Below are 26,279 nucleotides of genomic sequence, written 5' to 3'. Positions count from 1 at the left end.
AAAGCAGGCTCCAGGCTCTGAGCTGTCAGCACAGAGCCCTACATGGGGCTCGAACTCACAAACCGTGAGATGGTGACCTGAGCCGAAGTCAGACACTTAACCAACTGAGCCACCCAGGTGCTCCAACAGTACTCTCCTTTCTACTCAATTTAGCTCTGGAGCTGTTAGCAACTGACATGAAATAGTAAGAGGAGAGACAACAGAAAAAAGAACCAGCACCAAGGAAGTGAGCCAAGAAAAGGAGAAGGCAATTAATCAGGTTCTGATTTCATCTGAGCTACTGACTCAAACATGTTATCAAACATCTGTAGAGCATCTGTAACAGACCAAGTACTATTTTTAGCACTTTCCATGAATTAACTCATTTAATCTTTGTAACAACCTTATTATGGAGTTAATTATTCCACTCCCTCCTTTTTACAATGAGAAAAAGGAGGTACACAAAGGTTAGAGAATTTAGCTATGGACATAGAGAAAGGTGGCAATTCTACAACACTTTGGTCTCAGACCCCCTCTGCAGTCTTAAAAATGATTCTAAAGTTTATATGGAACGGTCAAAGACTTAGAATAAGTCAAACAACTTTGAAAAAGAAGAAAAAAGTTGGGAAGACTTATACTACCTGAGTTGAATGTTTACTATAAAGCTACAGTAATTAAGACAATAGGGTTGGCATTACATACCTAAAGACACAGATCAACAGAACAGAATACAGGATCTAGAAAGACTTCACATAATATGGTTTATCGATTTGGGACAAACGCACAGCAGGCAATTCAGTAGAAAAAGACAGTCTTTTCAACAAATGGTGGTGGAATAACTGGAACATCCACAAGGAAAAAAATGAACTTTGATCCATACCTAATACTATATATAAAAATTAACTCAAAATGAATGGTAGTGCTAAATGTAACAGCTGAAACATTATAAACTTCTAGTACAAAAGGGGAGAAAACCTTAGTGTCCTTGGGTTTGGCAAAGATTTTTCAGATAGGATACTACACAAAAAGCACAAACAATGACAGAAAAATTTATAAATTAGATCTCATCAAAATTAAGAACTTCTGCTCTTGCAAAAACACTATTAAAAGAATGAAAAGACAAGTCACAGACCGGGAAGAAATATGTGCAAATCCCATAACTGATAGGGAACTTGAATTCAGACTCTCAAAACTCAATAGTAACAAAACAGCTCAACAAAAGAATGCACAAAAGATGGGAACAGACACTTCATCAAATATATGTAAGTACAAGCAAATGAAAAGATGTTCAATATCAGGCAGTGGTCATTAGGGAAATGCAAATCAAAATCCCAGCATAGCATTACACACTCAACATGAATGGCTAAAGTTAAAAAAGAACAACCAAACAACTTTCAACTTTCACTAAGAATTTGAAGCAATGTAGCTCAAATTAACTATTGCTTAGTTCATACACTATATTTCTACATATGCAGTTCTGAAAAAATATTTCATCAGATTAAATTAGCCATAAATTTAAGATCTTGCATTAAAAGATACTTCCAAAAAAAAAAAAAAAAAGATTCTTCCAGTAGTACTGAATTAAAGATTAATTTACTCACTGTGTTTTTGGATGGCTCCCATGCAGCATCAACCTTCCCCACATCCTGCATATCTTGGAGTTGACGTAGCTGAGACAAGGTATGGTGCCTCAGAGCTTCGTGCAAAGGAGTATCCCCATCTTTATCCTGAATATCTAATTTGGCACCTGCACGGACCAAAAGCTAAAAGAGAAAGACATCTCATTTGCTAAGGTCTCTCTGGCCCACAAGAAATTACAACATATCTAAAGTAACAGTGACAAAGCCCTGGACCTACCTGAAGGGGTTTGCCACTAAAGCCAATTATTTTTATGTTTTCGCTTGCTACTCTCAAAACTCCTGTGGCTCCTTTACAAATAGTGATGAGCTCTAGTTACTCAAATATATCGAATCCGAGAAAACAGAAGGAAATGAGAACCAATTCACAGACTCCAAGATCAAGATAACTGGGAGAAATTGAAGACTTTTTTTCTCTTTTTCTTTCCTTCCTTCCTTCCTTCTCCTTTCTTCCTTTCTGCCTTCTCCTTCTTTCTCCTTCCTTCTTCCTTCCAGATTTTATTTTTTAAAGTAATCATTAAAGTAATCTTCACAATAAATGTGAAGTGTTCACTAAACTACAACCTCTGATATAAAATGCATAATTGATAAACTTTAATAGATATTTTAAGTAGCAAATATAACTTTGTAGTTAAGGCTTTGCTTATGGTACTTTTTAATGATTTTCCTAATTCTTCCTACAAATGCTGTCAGAGTTTTAGAAAAACACCATAATCAATCTCAAGCATATGGTCTTACCTATCTTGGCAAATGGCCATTTTTTGGTGGTGTTTTGTTTTTTGGGTTTTTTTTAATTTGTCCCCAGAAGTTTACATGAGATGTCACTCTCTGACAGTGTTTCTCAAATTTGAACATGCATGAGAATTACCTGGTGGGCTTGTTAAAGCACAGAATGCTAGTTCCCACCCCTGCAGTTTCTGATTTACTCGGTCTGAGGAGCCCAAGAATTTTCTACCAAGGTCCCAGGTGATGCCGATGCTGCTGGCTCAGCTTCTAAGCTTTAAGAATCACTGCTCTACAAAAAAATTTTAAACTGATAATCTTTCAAATATTTTGTCTGGAATATCAGGTTAGTCAAATATGTATATATTTGTGGCAAACGTCCAGCCTAAGTTTTTCATTATAGTTCACTCTCAATTATACAACCCCGGGATCAGGACCCTAGCCAAAATCAAGAGTCAGACACTCAAACAACTGAGCTATCCAGGAGCCCCAGGAATGTACTTTTTAAAAAACTAATTTATATATTACTTTGAAATTCTCTGATTTAATATTTTGGCAACAAAATAGTCTGGCAACAAAATTACATAACAGACTTTGAATATCAGTTTTAAGATTTTCCCCATTATAAATTAAAACTCTCTGTCCAGTATTAGCCAAAACTCATAATTTGTTCATCTAACTATGCCTTCTGAAAAATCTATGTATCATTTTCAAGACCTTCTAGAAATCTATCTGGTAAAACACACTTGTAAGATTCTTGTTAGTAAATACTTTACCCTCACAATCTGGGTGTGCTGTCGTTCAACAGCAAGGTGAAGGGCAGTTTGCTGGTTCACATTCTGGATATCGAGGTTCGCATTACCCTGAACAAGAAGAACAACGTTTATATACTCAACATTTGACAATCATAAGCAACACTAAAACTGTAACTCTTCATGAGAAATAAATAACACAAACACTGCTGACCACTTTCCTCTCTTCTAGCTACTGCAACACTGTTCTCATAACAGTTGCTGGTAATACAGGAAGAACCAGATGGCGCAGCATCTTTCAGAGGCAGAAAAGCAAGCTTACAATAATTATTTTTACTATAGTGACTCCATCCAGGAACAGTTAAATGACAAAGTTCAATACAGAGCTCAAACACAGCTCCTTCTCAAGCTCCATTATACAGCAATAGAGACAATTAGCTCCTTTTAACTGTAAATAGTATTTCCTAAAACGTTCTATTAATGAATCGTCATATTGGATTTAGATTTACTCTAATGACCTAATAAGGTCATGTACCCTTGCTGCATAACTGAGCTCTTATTCAGTGAAAAGGAACTTCACTTGAGGATGAGAAGACAATGTTTAATTAGTATATAAAAATACTTACTCAAGGGAAAGCAGAAAGCCCTACCAGGGTCCTGGGGTAGTCAAAGCCCTATATGAGAACAGCTGATGCCAAGGACAGAGGAAAGGAGCAAAAGTCCAGAACTTACTGGCACCAGGAGACCTAGAGCTTCAGGAACTTAAGCAAGCATTCCACCATCTCACACTCATTTCCTTGCTTCTAACATGGTGACAGTACAACCTACTACACAGGGTCAATGGGATTATGGGGTTCAGGGTGGGCTGCCCCTAAATAATGCCACTTTGGCATACTAATTATTTTGAATTAAAGTTACTTAAACAGCTAGCACAAGGACACTCAGACCTTCCTTTGTCTCCTGAAAGCAAGAAATAAATTCCGCATGTGAAGGCTATCTTCCTTGACCCTGGAGGGTAGAAGGCATCCTTATTGTCAGAGATGGGGAATTAAGGGCCAAGAATGGACTACATAAATAAACTTTGTTACTTCATTTATTTATTTGCTACCCCAAGCCCAAACCCCTTTGTGAATTCTCCACAACTGTTTGTGTAAAAGGTACAAAGTCTGCCTGCTTTGGTCACTTAGGAAGAGTCTCATATCTGAGCTCCCATGTATGCAATATTGAACATGTTTTTCTCCTGTGGTTATGTCTCATGTCAGTTTAATTATTAGACCGGCCAAAGAAACGGGAAAGGAAAATTTTCTTTCCGTCTGTAAGGATTAAGAAAAATAACATGTAAATTGCCTAACACAATGTCTTATATACTAATAATTTTAAAAATGGAACTAAGCAAAGGGCTACAGATTCAAAAGATAAACTTTATCATTCTGTTTAGCCCTCTGATTACAACTCTGAAACCCACCTGTGCCCTTGCTTGGGTAGAGCTCAAACTCTACTAATACTATGACATTCTAGAAGATGGGAGTTTCTGATTTGTTTTTATTAGTTATGTTTCTCTGAGTGTAATTACAAGGAACTTGATCTTAGCTTGTTTTTTTATCATGCCTTGTTCTCATATAAATGCAGAAAGTGAGGGATTTTCTTTTTAAGTTTCCTAAACTTTCCATCATTAGATTTTCCTAGTATTGAACCATATTCATTGTATGAATGTACCATAATTCATTTATCTAGACACTAGCTGATGAACATTTGACTTGGTTCCAGTTAGAGGTTATTACAAATAAAGCTGCTACAAATGTTTAGTACAAGTATTTGCATGGAAATATGTCCTGAGTTCTCTTGGGTACATACCCAAAAGGGGGATTGCTGGGTTGTATAGTGAATACATGTTTAACTTTATTAAGAACTGCCAAATTGTTTTCAAAGTGGCTGCTTTGAAAAACACCAGCAATGTATGTGAATTCTAACTGTTCCACATCCTAACCAACATTCTGTTTTGTTAGCATTTTTAGTTTTAGTCATTTTCATTGGTGATCAGTATTTCATTGTGGTCACAATTTCTAATCCCCTCGTGATCTACGGTAATTTAAGCTAAATTGCAGGATATATGGTCCACATACAGAAAATACTTGTATTTCTGTATATTTGCAATATACAATTAGAGACTGAAATTTTAAACAACTTACAATAGCATGAAAAAATTACTTGAAGATAAATCTAAAAAAAAAAGATAATTCTAAAATGTGCAGAACCAAATTGCCATGACTTTCTAATAGAAATAATCCAATTCTAAAATTTATATGGAAATTCAAAATATCTTAAAGTAATTCTAAGAAAGAAGAACAAAGTTAGAGGGTTAACTAACTGATTTTAAGACTTACTAAAAAACAACAATTACCAAGACAGTGTAATATGGTCAGTTATCTGTATCTTGAATTGAAAAGGAAATTATCCCAATTAACAATACTTTTATGGGCAGTAACTTCAATATTTAATAACCAAGGCTTACTAGTCAATGGTTCTGTAATAGTACCGTACGGTGACAGATGGTAGCTACGTTTGCGGTAAGCACAGCACAACAAGCAGCATTCAAGTTGTCAAACCACGGCGCCGTACGCCTGAAGCAGATGCAACACCGAGTGCCAACTACACTTCAAGAAAGAATAAAGGCTTAAAATGGCAACTATTTCTTTATCTTAACTTCCATAGTTCATGGAGTGTCTATCTTCTGATGTGGTACTTAATTATACACAATGAACTATTCGCTAAATTTGTCTGCTATTTCATCTTCTTCAGTAGCCTGTAAGCCCCTTGAAATCAGAGATCGTAAGTAATTCTTTGGTAACTTCAACGCTTCCATATGACATATGCTTGACTGAGATATTTAAAAGTTTTGCTGGAAAACCTAAAACATCATAAAACTACACGAACTAAGTTCCCCAAAAATCCAATACCATAAGAATGTAGCATTATCTTATCTCAGAGATGAATGAAATGACTGAAGTGAACCCGTACTGCTATCCAGTCAGATTCCAGGAATCCAGCAGGAGTCATGAACTGAACCGCCAGTTCCTGGCTGCAGTCTTGTTACTAGATGGCAACTGGCCACACTAGCTTTGATAACAACATGATGGTTCTTGGTCCTTGTACAACAGTGGTAGTGATTCTGGGAAATCTCTGTTCATTGATACCTATTTCACTGGACTAATCCAGAACACTGTGGGAGGGAATACAAGGGGCTAAGGGAACCCCCCCAACCCTTACACACATATACACACCACCTCCCTCCATTTAAGAACCCAGGTTAGGCAGAAGAATGAAAACGCACCATATCTGAATTTGCATCATCATGGGGTTTTACTGTAACCTACCAAGAGGTAGCTGATGAAGTAGTAAGTACATAAATGGTAATGGTCCAAATTGTTAAAAATTATTGCACAGCTTTTCCTACCTGATGTACCAACAGTTCAGCCACTTCTACATGATTGTTAAGGGCAGCCAGATGCAAGGCAGTATAACCATCATCTTTCTTCTCATCCACAATCCATGGTCTTGGTAATTTAGACAGTAAAACACGCATTGCACTGAAAGTCAAATATACATGATTTTGGTATTTATAAAATTTGATATTTAAATTATTTTCTTTAAAAAATTACTCAAAAGAAACTTGAAGTCAAATAAAACTATTCTTCTTTAAAGAAAATTATGCCCTCAAAGACAAATGAAGTATATTTTTTTTTCTAAGTCTCAAATACACAGCTTTTTCATGCTTTAAGAGGTAAAGAAACTATCACCATTTGGGGGACAGAATCAAAACAGAATGGGAGTGTTACAAGGGGAAAATATTATGAGAGGGAAGAAAAAAAAAACCAAAGCGTTTTTTTTTAAAAAGACAAACTTCATGTAACTGGCAGATTATCATGAATTGCAGCTAAAAATCTGATATATGGCATTTAGCAGTGATAAATCTAGTTATATCAAAACACACAAAATAAATGGTAATTATAATTTAATATTTAAAGTTTAAGTACCAATAACAAAATATTTCTAGAGGAAAAAAGTTATCCTAAAGACCATCAAAGAGTAAAGTATTAAAGAGCAGGAGAAGTAATTATCAAGAAGGGATGCTTCTTCATAAAATAACCTAATGAGAGAGGCACCTGGGTGGCTCAGTCAGTTAAGCGTCTGACTCCTGATTTTGGCTCAGGTCATGATCTCCTGGTTCGTAACTTCAAGCCCCACATCAGGCTCCACACTGACAGCACGGAGCCTGCTTGGGATTCTCTCTCTCTGCCCCTCCCCCACTCACATGCATGCTCGCACATGCACTCTCTCTCAAAAATAAATAAACTTTTAAAAAGTGTATAAAAAATTAAACTATTTTGACTACATTAAAATAACGAGCTTTTGCACATCAAAGAGAACCATCAACAAAACAAAAAGGCCACTGACTCAATGGGAGAAGACACTTGCAAATGATATATCTGATGAAGGGTTAATATCCAAAATACGCAAAGAATTTACACAACTAAACACTAAAAAAAAAAAAAAAAAAAAAAAACCCCAAACAATCTGATTAAAAAATGGGTAGAGGAACTGAATACACGTTTTTCCAAAGAAGACACAGAGATAGCCAACAGACACATGAAAAGATACTCAATATCATTAATCATCAGGGATATGTAAATCAAAACCACAATGAGATATCACTTTACACTTGTTAGAATGGCTAAAATAAGAGACAAGAAATAACGTGTTAGCGAGGAGGTGGAGGAAAAGGAACCCTACTATACTGCTGGTGGAAATATAAATTGGTATAGCCACTGTAGAAAACAGTATGGAGGTTCCTCAAAAAACTAAAACTAAAAATATCATATGATCCAATAATTCTACTACCAGGTATTTACCCAAAGAAAAGATATATGCACTCCTGTTTACTGCATCATTATTCACAATAGCCAAGATATGGAAGCAATCCAGGTGTCCACTGATAAACAGATAGAGAAGATGTGGTACATATATACAATGGAATATTACCCAGCATAAAAAGGATGAGCTCTTGCCATTTGTGACATCAGGAATGAACCTAGAGGATGTTACACTAAGTTAAATACATTAGAGAATGTGATCTAACTTACATGTGGAATCTAAAAAGCAAATGAATAAACAAACAAACAGCAGAATCAGACCTACGAATACAGAGAACAAACTGATGGTTGCCAGAAGAGAAGGGGACATGGGGTTGGGAAGTGGGAGATCTGGGCTTACAGTTATGGGATGAATGAGTCATAGAATGAAAGGTACATTATAGACAATAGAGTCAATAATTAACAGCACCGTATGGGGACAGATGGTATCTTCACTTGTGGTGAACACAGCATAATGTATAGAGATGCTAAATCACCTGACAGTCATGTAACACTGTGTTTCATCTACACTCAAAAAAAAAAAAAAAAATTTTAAAGAAATGATGTGTCTTAAAGAAAAACCTAGCCCACTCTCAAAAAAGAAAAGTAAAATTAGAAGTAACTTTTCTTGGGGCACCACGGGCTCAGTCGGTTCAGTGTCCAACTCCCGATTTCAGCTCCAGTCATGATCCCAGGGTTGTGGGATCAAGTCCCCTGATGGGCTCTGTGCTGAGCATAGAGCCTGCTTAAGATTCTCTCTCTGCCCCTCTGCCCCACTCACACATGTGCACACACACTCTCTCTCTCAAAATTAAAAAAAAAAAGGAATGTGATTTACTATATGGTAGTAACTTTTTTTTTAATGTTTATTTTGAGAGAGACAGAGAGTACACTTGCTTGTGTGTAAGTGAGAGAGGGGCAGAGAAAGAGAGACAGAGAGACTCTCAAGCGGGCTCTGTGCTGCCAATCCCACTAACCTTGAGATCACTGCCTGAGCTGAAATCAAAAATGGGATGCTTAAACACTGAGCTACCCAGGTGCCTGCCAGTAATTTTTCTTAACAGAAAGATTTTATGTAGAAAATTCATAATTTGGAAAAACCCTCCCCTAATATATTTAGCCACTATTTTGTTTAAGACTGAGAAAATAACTGCTGCTATACAGTGCTGGACTTGGCATGGACACCATTGACACACACATTAGACTACAGATCTTTCCCCCCTCCTAACAAAGAAAGTAAAAACAGAAACACTTTTAAAATTGCGCCAACAGAATATTAAAGGGCAAGAGATGATAGTAAGATACATATCGGGATAGTTCTTCCTAAGATGATATACATTAAAGATAAAAATCTGAAATACAGAAATGTTACAAACATATAGAAAAACAGGCTGAAGATACAGAATAAGAGTGTGTATAAAGGAAACTATATAAGTCTCTAAAATAATGAGAATAAACCCTAACATGACCCAGGATATGTTTCCTTAATAGTAGCCATCTTTAGGGGTTCCTGGGGGGCTCAGTCGGTAATGTGTCCTATTTCGGTTCAGGTCATGATCTCACGGCTTGTGAGTTTGAGTCCTGCGTTGGGCTCCGTGCTGACAGCTCAGAGCCTGGAGCCTGCTTCAGATTTTGTGTCTCCTTCTTTCTCTGCTCCTCCCCAACTCATGCACGCACACGCTCGCTCTCTCTCTCTTTCTCAAGAATAAATGAAACATTAAAAAAAAATTTTTTTTTTTTTAAAAGGTAGCCGTCTTTGAATCCCATGAAGGAAGCCCAAGAAATCTCAGGACAGGCTGACAGGCTCTGGAGGATCCAAGATCTTCTAAAATTGTATTTAAATTTGGAAGTTTATAGCTCTTATCAGATTTTAAAACAGGTTTATAACCCAAAGTACATTGAGAATCATAGCTTAAAGACAGCTTTCAGTGGTTGTTACTGAAGTTGTATCATTGCTAAGGGGTGACAGAATTCTTTGGAAATCTATGGAAAACTATGGACTTCCTTCCAGAGAAATGCACATATATATATCTATCTACCTACAATTTTGAGAGAGTCTACAAACCCCTAAATCCCACTCACAAACCTCATACAAAGCTAAGGTTTCCTGCTGTCATTTGTTTACAGTAATTGTAAGGATTACAGGGGTGCCTGGGTGGCTCAGTTGGTTAAGCATCCAGCTCTTGATTTCGGTTCAAGTCATGATCCCACAATTCATGAATTCGAGCCCTGCATCGGGGCTTTGTGCAGACAGCTCAGAGCCTTCTTGGGATTCTGCTTCCCTCTCTCTCTGCCCCTCCCCTGCTTGTGCTTTCTCTAAATAAATAAACATTAAACATAAATAAATAAATAAATAAATAAATAAATAAATAATCAATCCAACCTTCCTGATTTGGTGGATTAAAATAAGATACTACAACTCTCAACAATAGCCAAATTATGGAAAGAGCCTAAATGTCCATCAACTGATGAATGGATAAAGAAATTGTGGTTTATATACACAATGGAGTATTACGTGGCAATGAGAAAGAATGAAATACGGCCCTTTGCAGCAACGTGGATGGAACTGGAGAGTGTTATGCTAAGTGAAATAAGCCATACAGAGAAAGACAGATACCATATGTTTTCACTCTTATGTGGATCCTGAGAAACTTGGCGGAAACCCATGGGGGAGGGGAAGGAAAAAAAAAAAAAAAAAAGAGGTTAGAGTGGGAGAGAGCCAAAGCATAAGGGACTCTTAAAAACTGAGAACAAACTGAGGGTTGATGGGGGGTGGGAGGGAGGGGAGGGTGGGTGATGGGTATTGAGGAGGGCACCTTTTGGGATGAGCACTGGGTGTTATATGGAAACCAATTTGACAATAAATTTCATATATTGAAATAAATAAATAAATAAACCAGAAAAAATAAAATAAAATAAAATAAAATAAAATAAAATAAAATAAAATAAAATACTACATACTGGGGCACCTGGCTGGCTCAATTGGTAGAGTATGTGACTCTTGATCTCAGGGTTGTGAGTTCGAGCCCCACATTGGGTATAGAAATTACTTAAAAACAAACTCTTAAAAAAAAAAAAAAAACAGATATTATGTAACTTTGACTCAGATTCTTAACTGGGAAAAGTACTGGTACCACATTATACTACTGAATGTTTAGATCTGGCATAATCATGATGCTAATGCCAAACATCTAGTACGCTACACATGTGACCATGTGAGAAATGGAATTTAAAAGGTTTTAGGATTCTTTTAGAGTTGAGAAGATACAAGTATAACATATGGGGGGAAAAATTTTTATTAAAAACAATAAGTAATCATAAGATAATGTAAACACTTACTGATTTAAACAAAAGTTGTGATAGGACTATGTTGAGAGACATGGGGATAATAGACAATGTCAAGAGTTTTAAATCTTCTTTTTCCATGACATGAAATCAGCAGACAATGTCTACAATTGATAATTTAAGAAAACTGCAGGATAGGGGCGTCTGGGTGGCTCAGCTGGTTGAGCGTCCGACTTCGGCTCAGGTCATGATCTCATGGTTTGTGGGTTTGAGCCCAGCGTCGGACTCTGCGCTGGCAGCTCAGAGCCTGGAGCCTGCTTCCGATTCTGTGTCTCCCTCTCTCTGCCCCTCCCCCATTCACGCTCTGTCTCTCTCAAAATTAAACATTAAAAAAAAGAAGAAAAGAAAAAAAAAGAAAACTGCAGGATAAGCTGGAAGTTATTGGGTGGGGGGTAGACAAAGGGATGAAGAAGGATAAAGCAGAACACAGTTCCCTTTCATTATAAGCTTTGTAGTAGTATTTGACTTAACTACACATATACATTAGTTTGATTTTAAAAGTAAGTCAAAACACTAAAATAATATTTAGGCTTACTATATTAAAATCTTTTGTATTTTCTACCTTAGTTCTTATAGTCAATATATATAAATACGACAGTAAGTTTTGCATTCCAAGGTGTGGTTTATGCTAATCTCATCAAGGTTTTTTTGGTTTGTTTGTTTGTTTGTTTTTAATGTTTATTTTTAAGAGAGAGACAGAGTGCAAGCAAGGGAGGGGCAGAGAGAGAGGGAGACACAGAATTCCAAGCAGGCTCCAGGCTTTGAACTGTCAGCACAGAGCCCAAAGTGGGCTCAAACTCACAAACTGTGAGATCATGACCTGAGCCAAAGTCAGACGCTTAACTAACTGAGCTACTCAGGTGCCCCTAATGAGGTTTATTTTTTTTTCAAGTCACATTATTGACTAGATCTCCTTGAGAAGATGGTTCTTATGACACCATGTTTCCCACTGACTTGTATTCCTGTTTCAGAAGTACCTTCCCATATTATACTGCCAATAACTCAAAGGAGAGAAAGGGAAAGAGGAGCAGTTCCTTCTCTGGGCATAAGCTATCCACTGAGATGGAACCATCACTAACTTGTTCTCCCAGGCTTGCATCTCCTCAGTGAAAGAACCGGAGAAAGCTGAAGTCTCTAAGAAATAAGAGCCAATGGCTCAGAAGAGTAGCGTGGTACTCAAACAGAAAGAGACACGTATTCTTGAAAGCCCACTGCCTCTCTCTCCTCCCTCACTCCCTTGTGTCTTTTTGCTTTTTCCTCTCAGTACAAAATGTATAACTGAACTGTGAGAACAAAAGAAGTTAGAAGTGCCAAAAAAGATCCCAGTCCCTTCTAGATCACATTCTACAAAGTAAATTAAATCCTAGTATTAAAATGCAAAATTTAGACTTTCAGAGAACAGTTTTCACTTCAGAACAAACCCATTCTCTGTTAATTAGTCCCACTTAAGTGGGGTGGACAATCTGAGGAGCCTACAATACAGCCAGGAAGGCCACTGCAGGTGTCCCCTGCAGCACTGTAGTTAATGAAGAGGAGACTTACACTACAATCACTGAGGTCCACAGAGCGGCAGAGATAAGGGTGTTACCAGTTCAATCCATCAGTAATTTTATTGGGGCACCTGGGTGGTTCAGTCAGTTAAGCATCCAGACTCTTGGTTTCGGCTCAGGTCATGATCTCATGGTTGGGGAGTTCGAGCCCCATGTCAGGCTCCGTGCTGATTCTCTCTCTCCTTCTCTCTCTGCCACCGCCCGCAGATAAATAAACAAACTTAAAAAAATAATTTTATTGAGTCAACAGACTCTCACCTGTGAAGCACAGTATATGAGATTTGGAGGTATTTTTCCTAATGCCCAAACACTCTTCTTTACTTCTCAATCTGGTTGTTTTCCAAGAGGTTAAGGACATGGATGGTTTAAAGATAAGATCTTACGACCAGTTAAGCAGGCATTTGTGAATAGTGCCAAAGAAGCATTAAGTTCCGGAACAACTAATAGTGGTGCCTAGCATAATCCCTGGCACATGGTAATACTCAAACGTTTGCTGAATGATGAACAAATGAGTTCTAAGAAGTAGAGGGGACAAGCAGCTGTCCACATTGGTATGTAGCAGTCAAATGGCACTGGGTCCATTTTTAGGGCCTGCCATGCCTTACAATCTTTCTTCAGAGATAGGCGAACATTTTTCCAAACAAACAAAAGTAGCTAACCTATGGAGGCTTTACATGTTAATATTATTTAATGTAAAAAGACATTAGAATAGCACTATAGCACATACTAGGTGTTCAATAAATGCTAAGGTAATGAACAACTCCTCAAATAATAAAACCAGTTGGTCCAGAATTCATAAAAGGAACCTACTAAAAAAGTTGATTGATCCCCAGCAGAAGTTCTTCAGGGCGAACTAAAAGCAGATTAGTACGTGACATTCTAAACATATTTTTGTTCATTAGCCATTCCTATCTGAATGGATGCAGACAAGAAGCCTAGGAGGATATATACCAAAATGCTACCCATGGGAATCACTTTAAAAAATTAATATCGCTGGTTTTTATTTTCTTTTATCTAGCTGTAAGTAGAGGAGAGAACTACAGTGAATAGACATTACTTAGATGTTTTCAATTATTTGGGGGGGGGTGGGCTTTTATTTTTTCCCCACAAACTCTTATTTTATGTATGCCACAATTAAAAGCTTCATTAATTTAACTTAATTTCATTAAGCAGGAATTTGGTACTGTAGTAAAATTTAGCTCAAAATGAGAAAGAGATATGTAACAATGCAGGCCGCATAAGAGTTGTATAGCTGAGTACTCAATCATTAAACACAACCAAAATTATCTCTTAAATGACCAGTCAGTTATTTCTCCTTCTATGTTTTAAGCCAGGGAAACCCGTTTTACTTAGCTTTTTATCTCTTTTGTATGCCTAATGTAAGGAGCTCAAAGTTTTGTTGAATGGAACCGAAGAAACAATCAAATGAATAATCATTTTCTGAATATAACAGAGACAAGGATATTAGTAGCCTATTAAATTTTGGGTATACTCTCAAGTCCCCAAAAGTGGTAATTCATTAGGAATTATTTCATGATTACAAATCAGAGCAACAGCATGGCACGGTGGTAAAGAGCTCAAAGTTTGAAGCCAAACTATCTGGGTTCAAATTCTGGCACTAGCAAGCTGAATGGATGATGACTTAAGTAGGTTACTTAACTTCTATGCCTCAGTTTCCTCATGTATAAAGTGTGAGAAAAATCACAAATCCTGTCTCAAAGAAGTTGTTATGAAAATTTGAAAGGGGTTAGAAGAGTTCCCAGCACTACAGGTGTTTGCTTAAAAAAAAAAAAAAAAGCTTTCACTACTACAAAATGGTTAGAAAAAAATGAGGCAATTTAGAAACCTGAAAATTAACCTATCTTAAACTGAGACACGTATATCATCTTCTCTCAAGATGTGTAAAAGTATTCCAATATCTACAAAAACTGACTCTTTAAAATTACCAAATGTCTACAGAAGCATTCTTAATGTCACTATTTTATTTTTATTTTTTTAATATGAAATTTATTGTCAAATTGGTTTCCATACAACACCCAGTGCTCATCCCAACAGGTGCCCTCCTCCATGCCCATCACCCACTTTCCCCTCCCTCCCACCCCCCATCAACCCTCTGTTTATTCTCAGTTTTTAAGAGTCTCTTATGGTTTGCCTCCTTCCCTCTCTGTAACTTTTAACAGAATACCATGCGGGAGGGGAAGTGGGAAAAAAATGTCACTATTTTAAAATAGCCATCCAAAATAATTCACCTGCTAAGGTATTAAATGCTAAAGACAAAAAGAATGTCAAGAACAAAATTTCCTTGTAGGAGGACGAGCTTAAAAAACTGGTAATAGTTTTTCTTGATTCTTAACTGAATAAATACTTAACAGAATATTATTTGAATTAGGAATAAGATATAGGTTTTGTTTAGGGAAGAACAAGGTTTCTCTTGGGCATTTTTAGGTTTGTAAAATCTCAAATTATATCTCTACAAGTTCATTAGATTTGATGTATAATATTTTTTCCCTCCTTGGTTAAAAAAATAAATTTCAACATTATAATTTATTGTGAATATGCCATTAAAATTTAGAGCAAAAGTACTTTTCCTTTGAAGCATACACTGTGCAGCAATATTACAGATTAGGTTAATGACTATTTTATAATCTCTGATATGTAGAAATGATCATGCCTAAATGTTATTTCAGGAAATTTTAGAGGAATGGCAACGTCGACAGGAGGGGGGAAAAAAACCACTTCACATTTGAAAATGAGATAGAATTAATAAAATGCATTTTAATAGTTCTATAGGTAAATATAATTTCAATATAAAAGTACACAATAACTCAAAAACATTCCAGAGCATTTCTCATCTAAGCACTACAAAAAATTAACTAAAATTGACACTGAATTAAAAGTTTAAGTAGCATTTTTCCAAGATTTCTTTTACACACTACTCTTTTCTTCCTTAATAATCTCTCTCCACCTTTAATATGTAAGTTCTACTTACCATTTCTACATATTTTCCATTCAAATATTATTCATTAAATGTAAAAAGCATGTGTAGCAACAATTAGCTCTAAAGATAACCCTGCAAAATCTCTTTAGGCCTTTAGTTATGTAAAATATCATCTTCCACAATATTTTTTACCAACAAAAAATTAGGTTATGAAATATATTTTGGCAGCAGAGGGATTTTACTTGTTCCAGATCTGTCTAAAGACTGTCTTGCAACTAGCCAGAGTAATATTTTTCCTCTTTCCTTTTTTCTCTTCAGTGCTTCTAAGTATAGTGACAGCCACATCAGGCTTTCCTAGACTCAGCGCAAGCTCAGTGAAAATCTGGGAAATGTAAGTAGAAACATGAGAGACCGCTTTATTTGGCAGTGCTTTAAAAAAAAAAAAAAAAAAAAAGGGCAGAACAAATGGCAAAGCAGTGTTTGGACCGCAGGATGAACAATCAATAGGCAGAAAGCAAGATAGAGGCTTCCTCAGCTTTTGGATCGACAATCGACAGCTGAGAGACTATTTTTTGCTATGGTTGACTAAATATGGTCAGGGAAGAGAGAGGCACAAGAGAGCCTGTTTGCCTGGGAGTGCATGTTTCAAATGCTTAGCTGCCTATAAAGCTGTAACAGTTTAGCCCGTGGCCACTGAGGGAAGAATATAAGTTAACCTCTGTAGTGACCATGTGGAAGTCCTGACCTTGCTTGCAGACTTGACCTCTGGATATGACAAGGTGGCTTCAATACAGATCTACCAATTAATCTTGGAAACTAAAAACCAAAAAAAAAAAAAAAACAAAAAAAACAAAAAACAAACAAACAAACAAAAAACTTCACAGCAAGAAAGATACAGAATATTTCCTGCGAAGTCAGAAGAACCCAATGTATTCTGGTGGGCAAAGGAAAATAGGGTGAATGTTTAGTTACTTGGGGGGAGTGAGGTGTGTTTTGGTTTTTGGTTTTTTGTCTTTTTTAGATTATAAAATTAACTTCTTCTGCAACTTTCTCCCCTCTTCTGAAGCATTTCATCTGAAAAATAAGCGAGGTTCATTTTCTTGGCCGTTACAGCAACCTTCCTTGGTTGCTTAACTTTCTATACAGCAGATACAAGGTACTCCTATCTGTGCAATACTGGTAATATGACATTGCAAATCAAATGGCCAACTGTGATTCAATTTTATTGCAGTTTTTTTTTTTTTTTTAAGGTAAAGGCAAGGGAGAGGAAAAAGCTTATTTTTTTGTTTGTTCGTTCATCTGTTTTTCAAATGTATCTTAAAAGGTGAGGTTCTGCATTCACTGATACAGCCCCCTTACTTCTCTCGGCTCATGAAAAGAAGTGCTGAATCAGCGAACAGAGTGAAGGAACAATCAAGATGAAATGGCTGCTGCTGATGTGACTCTTTAGGTCACCATCTCTCTTCCTCCTGCAAATGCTGCATGGCACTAAGCTTACCAGGTAACAGAGCATGATGAGGTCTGCACTTTTAAGGATGCTTATGACTTTCTGCATGCTTACCTATTATTGGCTCAATACATGTTTCTATTGTTAAATTCTATCTGGGCATTGCCTAACTTCACAGTTCAAGTAGATAGTTTATGTAGTATAAAAAGAAATGTTGTTCAAATATGTTGACAGATAATTCTTGATCTCAAAAATGTACAAATCCATTACTATCACCTACATTACTAAAGATTGGGTCTTTCTTGTTTCAGATTAAACGATGATTTTGCATCCTTAATAAATCCTGCTTGCAAAGTAGGCTACCCTTTAAAAACTACTAACTATTTCAAGGTTTAGTGAACCAAGAGTCTTGGTAGATCACAAAATAGTTTTTAATGCTCACTTTGGGTTGGTCACAAAAATAAATCAGACCGTGCATGGTAAATTCTACTGCTGCGTTGCTGAAACTGCTATGGAGCAGGGCCATTTACTGCTGTGCTCTGACGTGCTCTCCAGGAGCTGCACTCGCTCTTTATCACAGGCTGCAGAAATTCTGTTTTCCCTGCATTCCCCAAATATGAACATTTCTTATGGTGTTCTTTTAAATTAACCTTTTAATACCACAATAATTAAAAGCAACTTACCAACCATAATGTCTTTTTAAGCTAAATGATGAAGCTCAAACCCAAGTGCTCACAGGCTAAGCACTAAGAACCTTTCAGTTCTTTTAAAAGTGAGACTTTAGAAAAGTTGACTGTTCCGGTAGTTTTCCTTTATATTAAAAAAATTGAAGAATCAAAAGAACCAAACTCATCAAAATTAGCTATTTATATATCTATTCGAATGGGTATTCAACTCAAAGCACCAAAACGCAAAATTCAGGGAAGTAACTAATAAAGGAATGACAAAGAAGTTTTCAAATAATCAAGAATTCTTATCTGTGACCTTTAAAAAAAAACTAACAAAAAATTCATCACCTTTAAAAATTCAGTTCATTCACACTCTAAAAAGTTCTAGTTTTCTCCCTATTCTTTCAACTTTAGAGTCAATCAGAAGAAGTACTAATTGGTTAATTGGTTAAGTTTCAATAGTATCTAGTTTGTAATATCCAGTTTATAAAAGAATTTGCACTGAATTCATTACTATCTACTTGTAGGATCTAGAAGCAAACTACAAAATAAGAAGAAATTCTCTCTGAAGACTATGAAGAAACATTAGGCTGATCTTCCCAATTTCTGAAGTATACTCTGTAAAAACTCCACTGATTCTATGAATCTCTGGCAAAAACAACCAGACCAGGACAAAGTTCAACAGATAACTGGTTAGTGTTTAGACATGTCTATGTCTACCAAGAACAAGGAACCATAAAAGGCACTAATGCTATGATTCAGGTAAATCTGTTATAGTTTAGTCTTTGATAGTCTCTGCAAATGATCTATTATTGCTCTGTATCAGTAAGCTCAATGTTTTACTAACAAATGGGAAAATAAAACATTTCATGTTTTTACAGCTAACAACTTAGTGAAACCTACTCAGAGTACATACTTCTTTATGTACCCATATGAACATACAATGCTATGGAATGTAAAGAAGTATGTATTTTTGGTAGGCAATAAACTGCCAAGAGGGAACTAAACTGCAGCTAAAAGAAGCCTTTGCTTCTCTTTCTATGTGAATGACCTTCATACAGTAAATTAACCTAGTATCAAAGAGATGACCTTTGGCAATACTAACACCATAAAAATGTACCTACTACTTTTAGATGGAAACAAAATGCTGCTAAGATTTCTATTTTGTGAAGAAAAAAGAGTTTGAAGGAGATTTTAAATTATCATAAAACTCCTTTTAAATCTTTTAAGTTTAAAATATACTACCTTTTACATTTTTAAATTAAGTATGTACATGATTAAAATTTGATCATGAAAAGAAACCAGTATTACTAGCAAAATGAGTGAGGGATACATACACATGACCCAGTTTCTGTCTCCACAATTCGACCTTAACTGAAGTATATGATATCACGTTAGTAGGATCAACTGATTTGTTAAGAAAAATAAGATATGACAAAAGCTTAACTCTATTACATTTCAACAACTGCTCTTCATATTTTGATTAATTTATAGTCTGCTAATATTAGAGGACTTTCTGAAGCAAGTTTTGTAATTTTAGGCTTTCTTTTTTGAAAACTACATAGTCATAATTCTAAAAGACTATCTTTTAAGTAACACATTCTACTCTCAAAAAAAAAAAAAAAAAGTGGTGGTGTTAATCACCAAGTTAATCAGGTCCTTAACCCAGTCTTCACTTTAAATGCTAAATCATTACTTAGAATAAATTAAAATATAAAATTTATGCAGGAAAAATGACACATTCTGGGCCACAGTTGTAAGTTAACAGGGCAAATTCGTAATAGATTGCCAAATATTTAAAAGAAATTAATTTATTATCTATACTATCCTTGATCTTGCTTTCCCCAAAGCAAATGAAAACACTATAGTTAAGAAATCAATTTACACAGAATAATCATCTTTTACTGGTACTATGCAATCGCAATTCAATATTTACCAACATGATAGGCCCACTATTTATACTATGTTGGAGATATTAAAACACTTTTTTTGTATTTTACACAAAATTTATTTTATACAGCTATTAATAAAAATCATAAAGCTGCTGGCAATACTTTACAAGCAGTACCTGTTTCAAGCTACTATGATAGACTTAGAAAAAAAAACTAATATTTATATTCATGTATTCTAATCATTTCTTACTAAAAGTTATAATTTCAGACATATATGAAAAGCGAAATGATGTTTAAAATTTTTACATGTCACAAGTTGAACAGAAATGGCTATGAGGTTTTAACTACAGTTAACTACAGTTAACTACTGAAAATATGTATGTCAAAAATACAGGTTCCTCTATAAAACTATTCAAAGGGTATTACTATACTCATGCTTTATAATGAACGATAATATTCATTATTCTATAGGTATACAAGTTTTTAATAATTATTTTGAAACAGCCCAGTGACTAAGACTCTCATTGCTATAATATTAAGAGTACATAATCCTTAGGAAAAAAATGACAGCACCTATTATTCACTTTAAAAAGTATGATTATATACTGATTCTAGTGCTTACAAGTTTAACTTAACATATCTAAGAGTATTTTCAATCACTCTAAAATGTCACATCCATCACTTAGATCAGCTGTTCATTTTTAACTGAGTACATAGTAAACTCTGGGCATCTGCTGACACTGGTGTAACTCAAACATTTCAACTGTCTCTCTGACAGGGATAACAGATGCTGACATTATCAAATGCCATGGCCTCTCCTTGCCCCGATATGGCCAGTATATGAAACTGTACTGCCATCCAAAAGCACACTTGAGCAACTGGATCTGCTAACCAGCTCCCATATAACCAGTAAAAATAGAAGTCAGTTTTACTGCTATCTTCAGCACTTAAGTCTACGCAATTTAACACCTGTTTCATTTCTATTAGAATAAATGGAAAGAATCGTAGTTACATTAATTTCACCAGCAGCACGATACGTAACAACCAACAGATGCAGAATATACGTAATATGAGAATTGTTTAAATATTGCCTGAATTAGTGTTGACCTTCTCCCAGTTTAGTTCAAAACATTAACTGTTTCTTTACTCTGCATTTCACTGAAAGTACTTAATTCATTACTTTATAGGCCAACTATAATTTCTCAAACTTTTATTTCTGCAAGTATATTTCAGAGGATATCCCCTCCCTGATTCTGAAATGCAAAACTGAAATCACATTAAAGCAAAAATCTGCTCTACTGACTTTTAAAGTATTACTTACCTGATTTTAATATTCAAGTTCACTGATTATAGCTGTACACCAAAAGTCAATGTATTATTCAGCTGATAATGGAAGTAACTAGGCAATCTGTACGCAAAATGATAGAGAATTCCGCAGGGGAAACAGACTTGAAAAGGGTTACATTACTAACCTAGGATTAGTAACACTACATAAGCAAAAACAAAGAAAAAAGCTGGCATGCATGGTAGTGCCTTTCAACACAAGTCCAAGCAATACAGTGAATACACATGTGATCTATTTATAAACCAAAGGGCAGAGGTACTTTCTTAAGGCCACTCATATTCCTCCATCCCTTCCCTGTCAGCAACTTGCTATTAGTCCTCAAGTATAATACTGAAGGAGCCACAGTAGAAAGGTATGACTTTAGTGCTCTTCCCTATTAGCTTATTCACTTGGTTCAGTGCCTACAGACAAACAGAAAATAGTACTCTGAAATACATCAAGGTCTATTTGTTCCTTTAAATGCTGTTGGTTTTAAAAACAGGTTATTGTCCACACTTAAGAATTACACAAAGGTGTACACTGATAATCCCTTAATACATCAACAAAACATGAAAGGGCAAAGACTCTGTTCCATTCGAGTAGGAAGGAGGAAAAGTGCCTTCAAAATAGAAAAGTTTACATGTAATGACTGAACTACTACTGATAGGAGAATCTCTAACATTTGTAGAATGTCCATAACCATAATTATACAAATAAAAAACAGCTCTGCTGTTTTGTATCCCAAACTAGCAACACTGCAATGCTTTGCTAGAGCTGGTAAAATGGAACCAAATCGCCTCTTCAATGGATTTGGTCCCCTTCAACCAGCTGTAGCTATGCATTGATTACTACAGGACAGCCAACGTTTCACTGATAAATATCAATCACATGTAAATGAATTTCAGCTTATTTACATTATTTGGATTGTGGTTTCAATCAAATAATTTGTTACTGTTAATTCCCCTTGGAAGAACCACAGTGGTTAACAATGTTTATAAAATGTTTTATGAAAAATGTGTGGACAACTTAAGGATTGCAAATAAAATAATTTTACTTATTTATCCTCTCTTGGTGTCAAATTTCTTATCCTTCAGAAAAGAAACGGTAATGAAATGTAGCCTATGCTTCATGATAAAAGAAATGAAACTTCCTTCAAAGGAAGAAAAGAATTGGGAAGGTCACTCAAAACCTAACTGAAACTATAATGGGACACTACAGTGTGGTTCTCATGGACACGCACATATTCTAAATTAAAGAAAAATATAACATTAAATATAATAATACTCTAGAAATGTTGGGTCACTATCTTCCATAGGATTAGCATTTAATTTTACTGCTATTTACCTGAATATTGTTCAGTTAGGTGAAAAAGGAGATGATACTGCAGAATATCTTGTGCAGAGACTGAAACAGTATCTAGCTCTTCCAACCCCAAAACAAAAGTTTTTAACCTCAGAAAAGAAAGAAAATGCCAAGTATCATGTCTTTTTATTGTGTAGATATTCCAACTCTACATACTGGTTTCCTTAGTTGTAAAATGAGGATCTCTTCTAATAATAACATCTTATGACTCTCCTCACTCTTCTTCTTTGTCCTTCACAAAAAAATACACATACAAGCCTCCCTCTCTCAGTGGAGAGAAAATGAAGGAAGAGAAAAATGACAAGTTATCCAACATCTCTTTGTTTTTCTTACTGACCACAATACAACCATAGATAATGTCATGTTCCTTAATACATGGAAACAAACATTTCAGGAGTTAATCAAGGGTTACTGATGTCCAAGTAGTAGTTTAAAACTCTACATGTTCACACAATCCTCAAGAGACTACTCCTCTATTTCAAAGTGAAGACCATCCCTTAAAAGAATGGAGGCAAAGTGTGTGTGTGTGTGTGTGTCTGTAAATATATATATAAATATAAATTTTATCACTTCATTCAAGTTATTAGGCCTTCCTGCTCATATCAATCACATTTCAATTAGTCCATTAAATATATTTATGTATTACAAGCCACACAGTGTTTGAGACTGGATGCATAGCACATATAAGAGAAAATGGACACACTATAAGTATAGTCTCATTTAATAATACTCTCAGCTACATTTTATATAGCACCCAGAATATTCAAATTTTATTAAAAAAGAAAAATATTCAACACAAAGATATGGATTGGACTATCAAATCTTTATATATTCAACACAATATCATTCATTTATCAGACCTGATTTCAGAATTTAAAAAGTTAAATGAAGGCATCATAATATTCTAGAGGGAAAATTACGAGTTGTTCACATATTCAGTAAGCTTTAGTATGTGCCTTTGTTGGAATAAGCAGTAAGAAATGCCTGTGAAATTATCTTAGCACTAACCTGAAAACACAAGATTATTACATCATGTGGTCCATTTATATTTTACTGTTATTTCTCACACTCAATTTATATTAAAGAAAAATGTGTAAATAACACTATGTAAGGTAACTTCATAATACTATTAACAGTGCCTCCAAAATATCAATCTGGTATCAGTATCTCCAAAACACTTGGCTGGTTTTTGGCCAGCTCTGCCGAAAATATTGCTAATTTATTCTCATGCCTGAGAAGGAGCTCTAAAAACTTAAAGGAAGCTAAAAATGCAACACCTTCACAGAAAGTACCTAAGTAACGTGTTGATTAATACTAATTCAAATAAATTTAGTTTTCATTTTCAACAACAGAAATGATCTCTGCTCTTCATTTAAATCTGAAATTTCACCTGTATATAAGAAAAGATAATATGGCTAAACTCTATGGAAACTATCTCTATAATAATCAAAAATAAAAACGCAGCATTGTTTTCAGTTAAGATTCCTGAAATTAAAAGAATACTGTATTAAGACACATTGGAACTGCTATTCTACACTGCTCCTAATTTTATAAACCATGATACTATAATATTCAGTGTCTCAGAGTAAAAACTTATATGGTCTCCCACAATTCTGAAAGAAAAGAAATGGCTTTATAACTCTCTCTTAATGTCTTTATTTCAGTTACTGTTACATCATGAGGAAACATCAAGATTAGCTTTGAAATCTAGAATCCACATTGATCTGAAACTTTGAAATCCAGATTTTGTATTCTCCAAAATATATGACATCTAGACATATTTTTGATAACCAGGAATATCACACTTTCTTTTTAAAAAGCACTACCAATAATTAACTCTACTACAATATTAGCTAATTGCTGAAAAATTATTACTGCTTACTAAAGGCAAAGCTAAGGAATAGAATGCTACTTAAATCCCACATGTATATACATGCACATATAAATTTTGGAAACTTTTCCATATTATTAACCATAATAAATTGAAATAATTATTTGTGCTGGTATTAGGCTATATTCACAATGATGTAAATATTTTACTGTAGAATATATACTAGTAAAAGAAAAACCTCAATTAGCTAAGAATTATACTAACTAAAGTACCATCCATTGCAGTTAAAATTGACTATACATGAAATCCAACAATTAAGCCAAGTATACAAAGAAGTATAACTATAATATAAAACAAAGATCACAAAGAAAAAAATGTTATAATTCAAAGTAAGAGATTCATCAAGTTATATAAATTATAAAACACGAGAAAGGGGGAAATGTTGACACATGCTAATCACATCTAATATTTTATTCAAAAATGTTAATTTCATCAGGTTCTGGAAATAATAATTTACTATAATCTGGTTTCCTCAAATAAATGTAAAGGCCAAAGACTTTTAAGATTTCTTTTTTAATGTTTGTTTTGAGACAGAAAGAGGGAGACACAGAATCTGAAGCAGGCTCCAGGCTTTGAGCTGTCAGCATAGAGCCTGATGCGGGGCTCAAACTCACAAATCGTGAGATCTTGACCTAAGCCAAAGTCAGATGCTTAACTGACTGAAACACCCAGGCACCTCAAGGCCAAAGACTTTAGATAAAAATTCTAAGTACACCAGAAATGACTCATCTGTCTTCTGATATCACTGACCAGTGCAAGGAAGAAAAGCAAATTTTAAGAATAAAAAATTTGATATGAAAAGCCTCAAAACAACCTCAGTTGTTTTTGCAATTTTAATTTCAATTTGCAATTTCAAATGATATATAAGTTGTGTCATCTTCTGATACTCTTCAGTGTCCAATTAAAATCACACTCTTTGGGGGGGTGCGTGGGTGGCTCCGTCAGTTAAATGTCTGACTCTTAATTTCAGCTTAGGTCACAATTTCACAGTCCTGAGATGGAGCCCCATGTGGGGTTCTGTGTTAGGCATGGAGCCTGCTTAAGATTCTCTTTCTCCATCTCCCACTCCCTGCGACCCCTCCTTAAAAAAAAAAGGAATCATATTCTTTATCTGGCAATCTAGAGTCACAACTGCATGAAATATCTTGAAGAAATAAGAATTTAAAAAGTCACGTAGTTTTAACTAAAGCATCACTTTACTGCAGAATAACAACGGCTTTTTTCCCTTTTTTTAAATGTCACCTGACACCAATCATTTGGTTGGAAGAGTCACTATACAAATTTTCAGGGGAACTCTCAAAATTTATACAAGAATTGAAGAAATGTTAAGTGGGATACTCTCTCTTTCTTGTATAGGCTTATTAGCACTATTAAATATACTACCCTACCCCCAGTAGAGTGAAATAATTCAAAATACTTAAAAGTCCCTCATTTCCTAAACACTTCAATTTTCAGTTTATCTTAAAACTTTATGATTTAACCTATTGGGATGAGCACTGGGTGTTGTATGGAAACCAATTTGACAATAAGTTATATATATAAAAAAACTTTATGATTTAATATAACCTAAATATCCTCAATAAAATCTCTTTTCAACCATTTTAATCTGAAATAATTGCTCTGTTTGACCTCTAACAGTTTCTCTACAGAATCTGTAACTAATCATATTAACATCTTGTGATATCTAGCGCTGTCATGATTGTCAAATTAAGACTGACATTTATTAAGTCCCTATCATAGTCAAAGCACTGTGGGAGATACACAGATGAAGAGGGGCGCTCACAATTTTAACAGAAACACAGAAATGCCACACTAATAGACATAAAGTGAAATAAAATAAGAATAAAGAACAAGTTAATGT

At 35.1% G+C, this 26,279-nt stretch overlaps 1 protein-coding gene and 1 long non-coding RNA gene across 4 annotated transcripts in view; one reads left to right on the top strand and one right to left on the bottom strand.

The window, feature by feature from the left end:
- The window catches only part of MIB1 (MIB E3 ubiquitin protein ligase 1), a 126,741-nt gene that overhangs the window by 25,886 nt on the left and 74,576 nt on the right, over window positions 1–26,279 (bottom strand). Inside the window, exons 13-15 of the mRNA XM_053902495.1 lie at window positions 6,546–6,678; window positions 3,116–3,202; window positions 1,581–1,742 (exon numbers count right to left, since the gene is read on the bottom strand). Coding sequence (XP_053758470.1) covers window positions 1,581–1,742; window positions 3,116–3,202; window positions 6,546–6,678 — 382 coding nt within the window. The remainder of the gene's footprint in view (window positions 1–1,580; window positions 1,743–3,115; window positions 3,203–6,545; window positions 6,679–26,279) is intronic.
- LOC109248548 (uncharacterized) lies at window positions 16,485–22,226 on the top strand. Of its 3 annotated transcripts, none has more exons than XR_002072109.2 (4): window positions 16,485–16,613; window positions 17,159–17,335; window positions 18,477–18,711; window positions 20,620–22,226. It is a non-coding gene; the product is annotated as an uncharacterized LOC109248548 (long non-coding RNA). The 3 variants fall into 3 exon arrangements; XR_008422237.1 differs by having other exon boundaries at window positions 16,497–16,790; XR_002072110.2 differs by having other exon boundaries at window positions 16,498–16,771.

The sequence above is a fragment of the Panthera pardus genome, unplaced genomic scaffold (genome assembly GCF_024362965.1).
Source record: "Panthera pardus isolate Hobbes unplaced genomic scaffold, ASM2436296v1 HiC_scaffold_15, whole genome shotgun sequence".
Lineage (NCBI taxonomy): Eukaryota > Metazoa > Chordata > Mammalia > Carnivora > Felidae > Panthera > Panthera pardus.
This window is presented reverse-complemented; position numbering and strand designations above follow the sequence as displayed.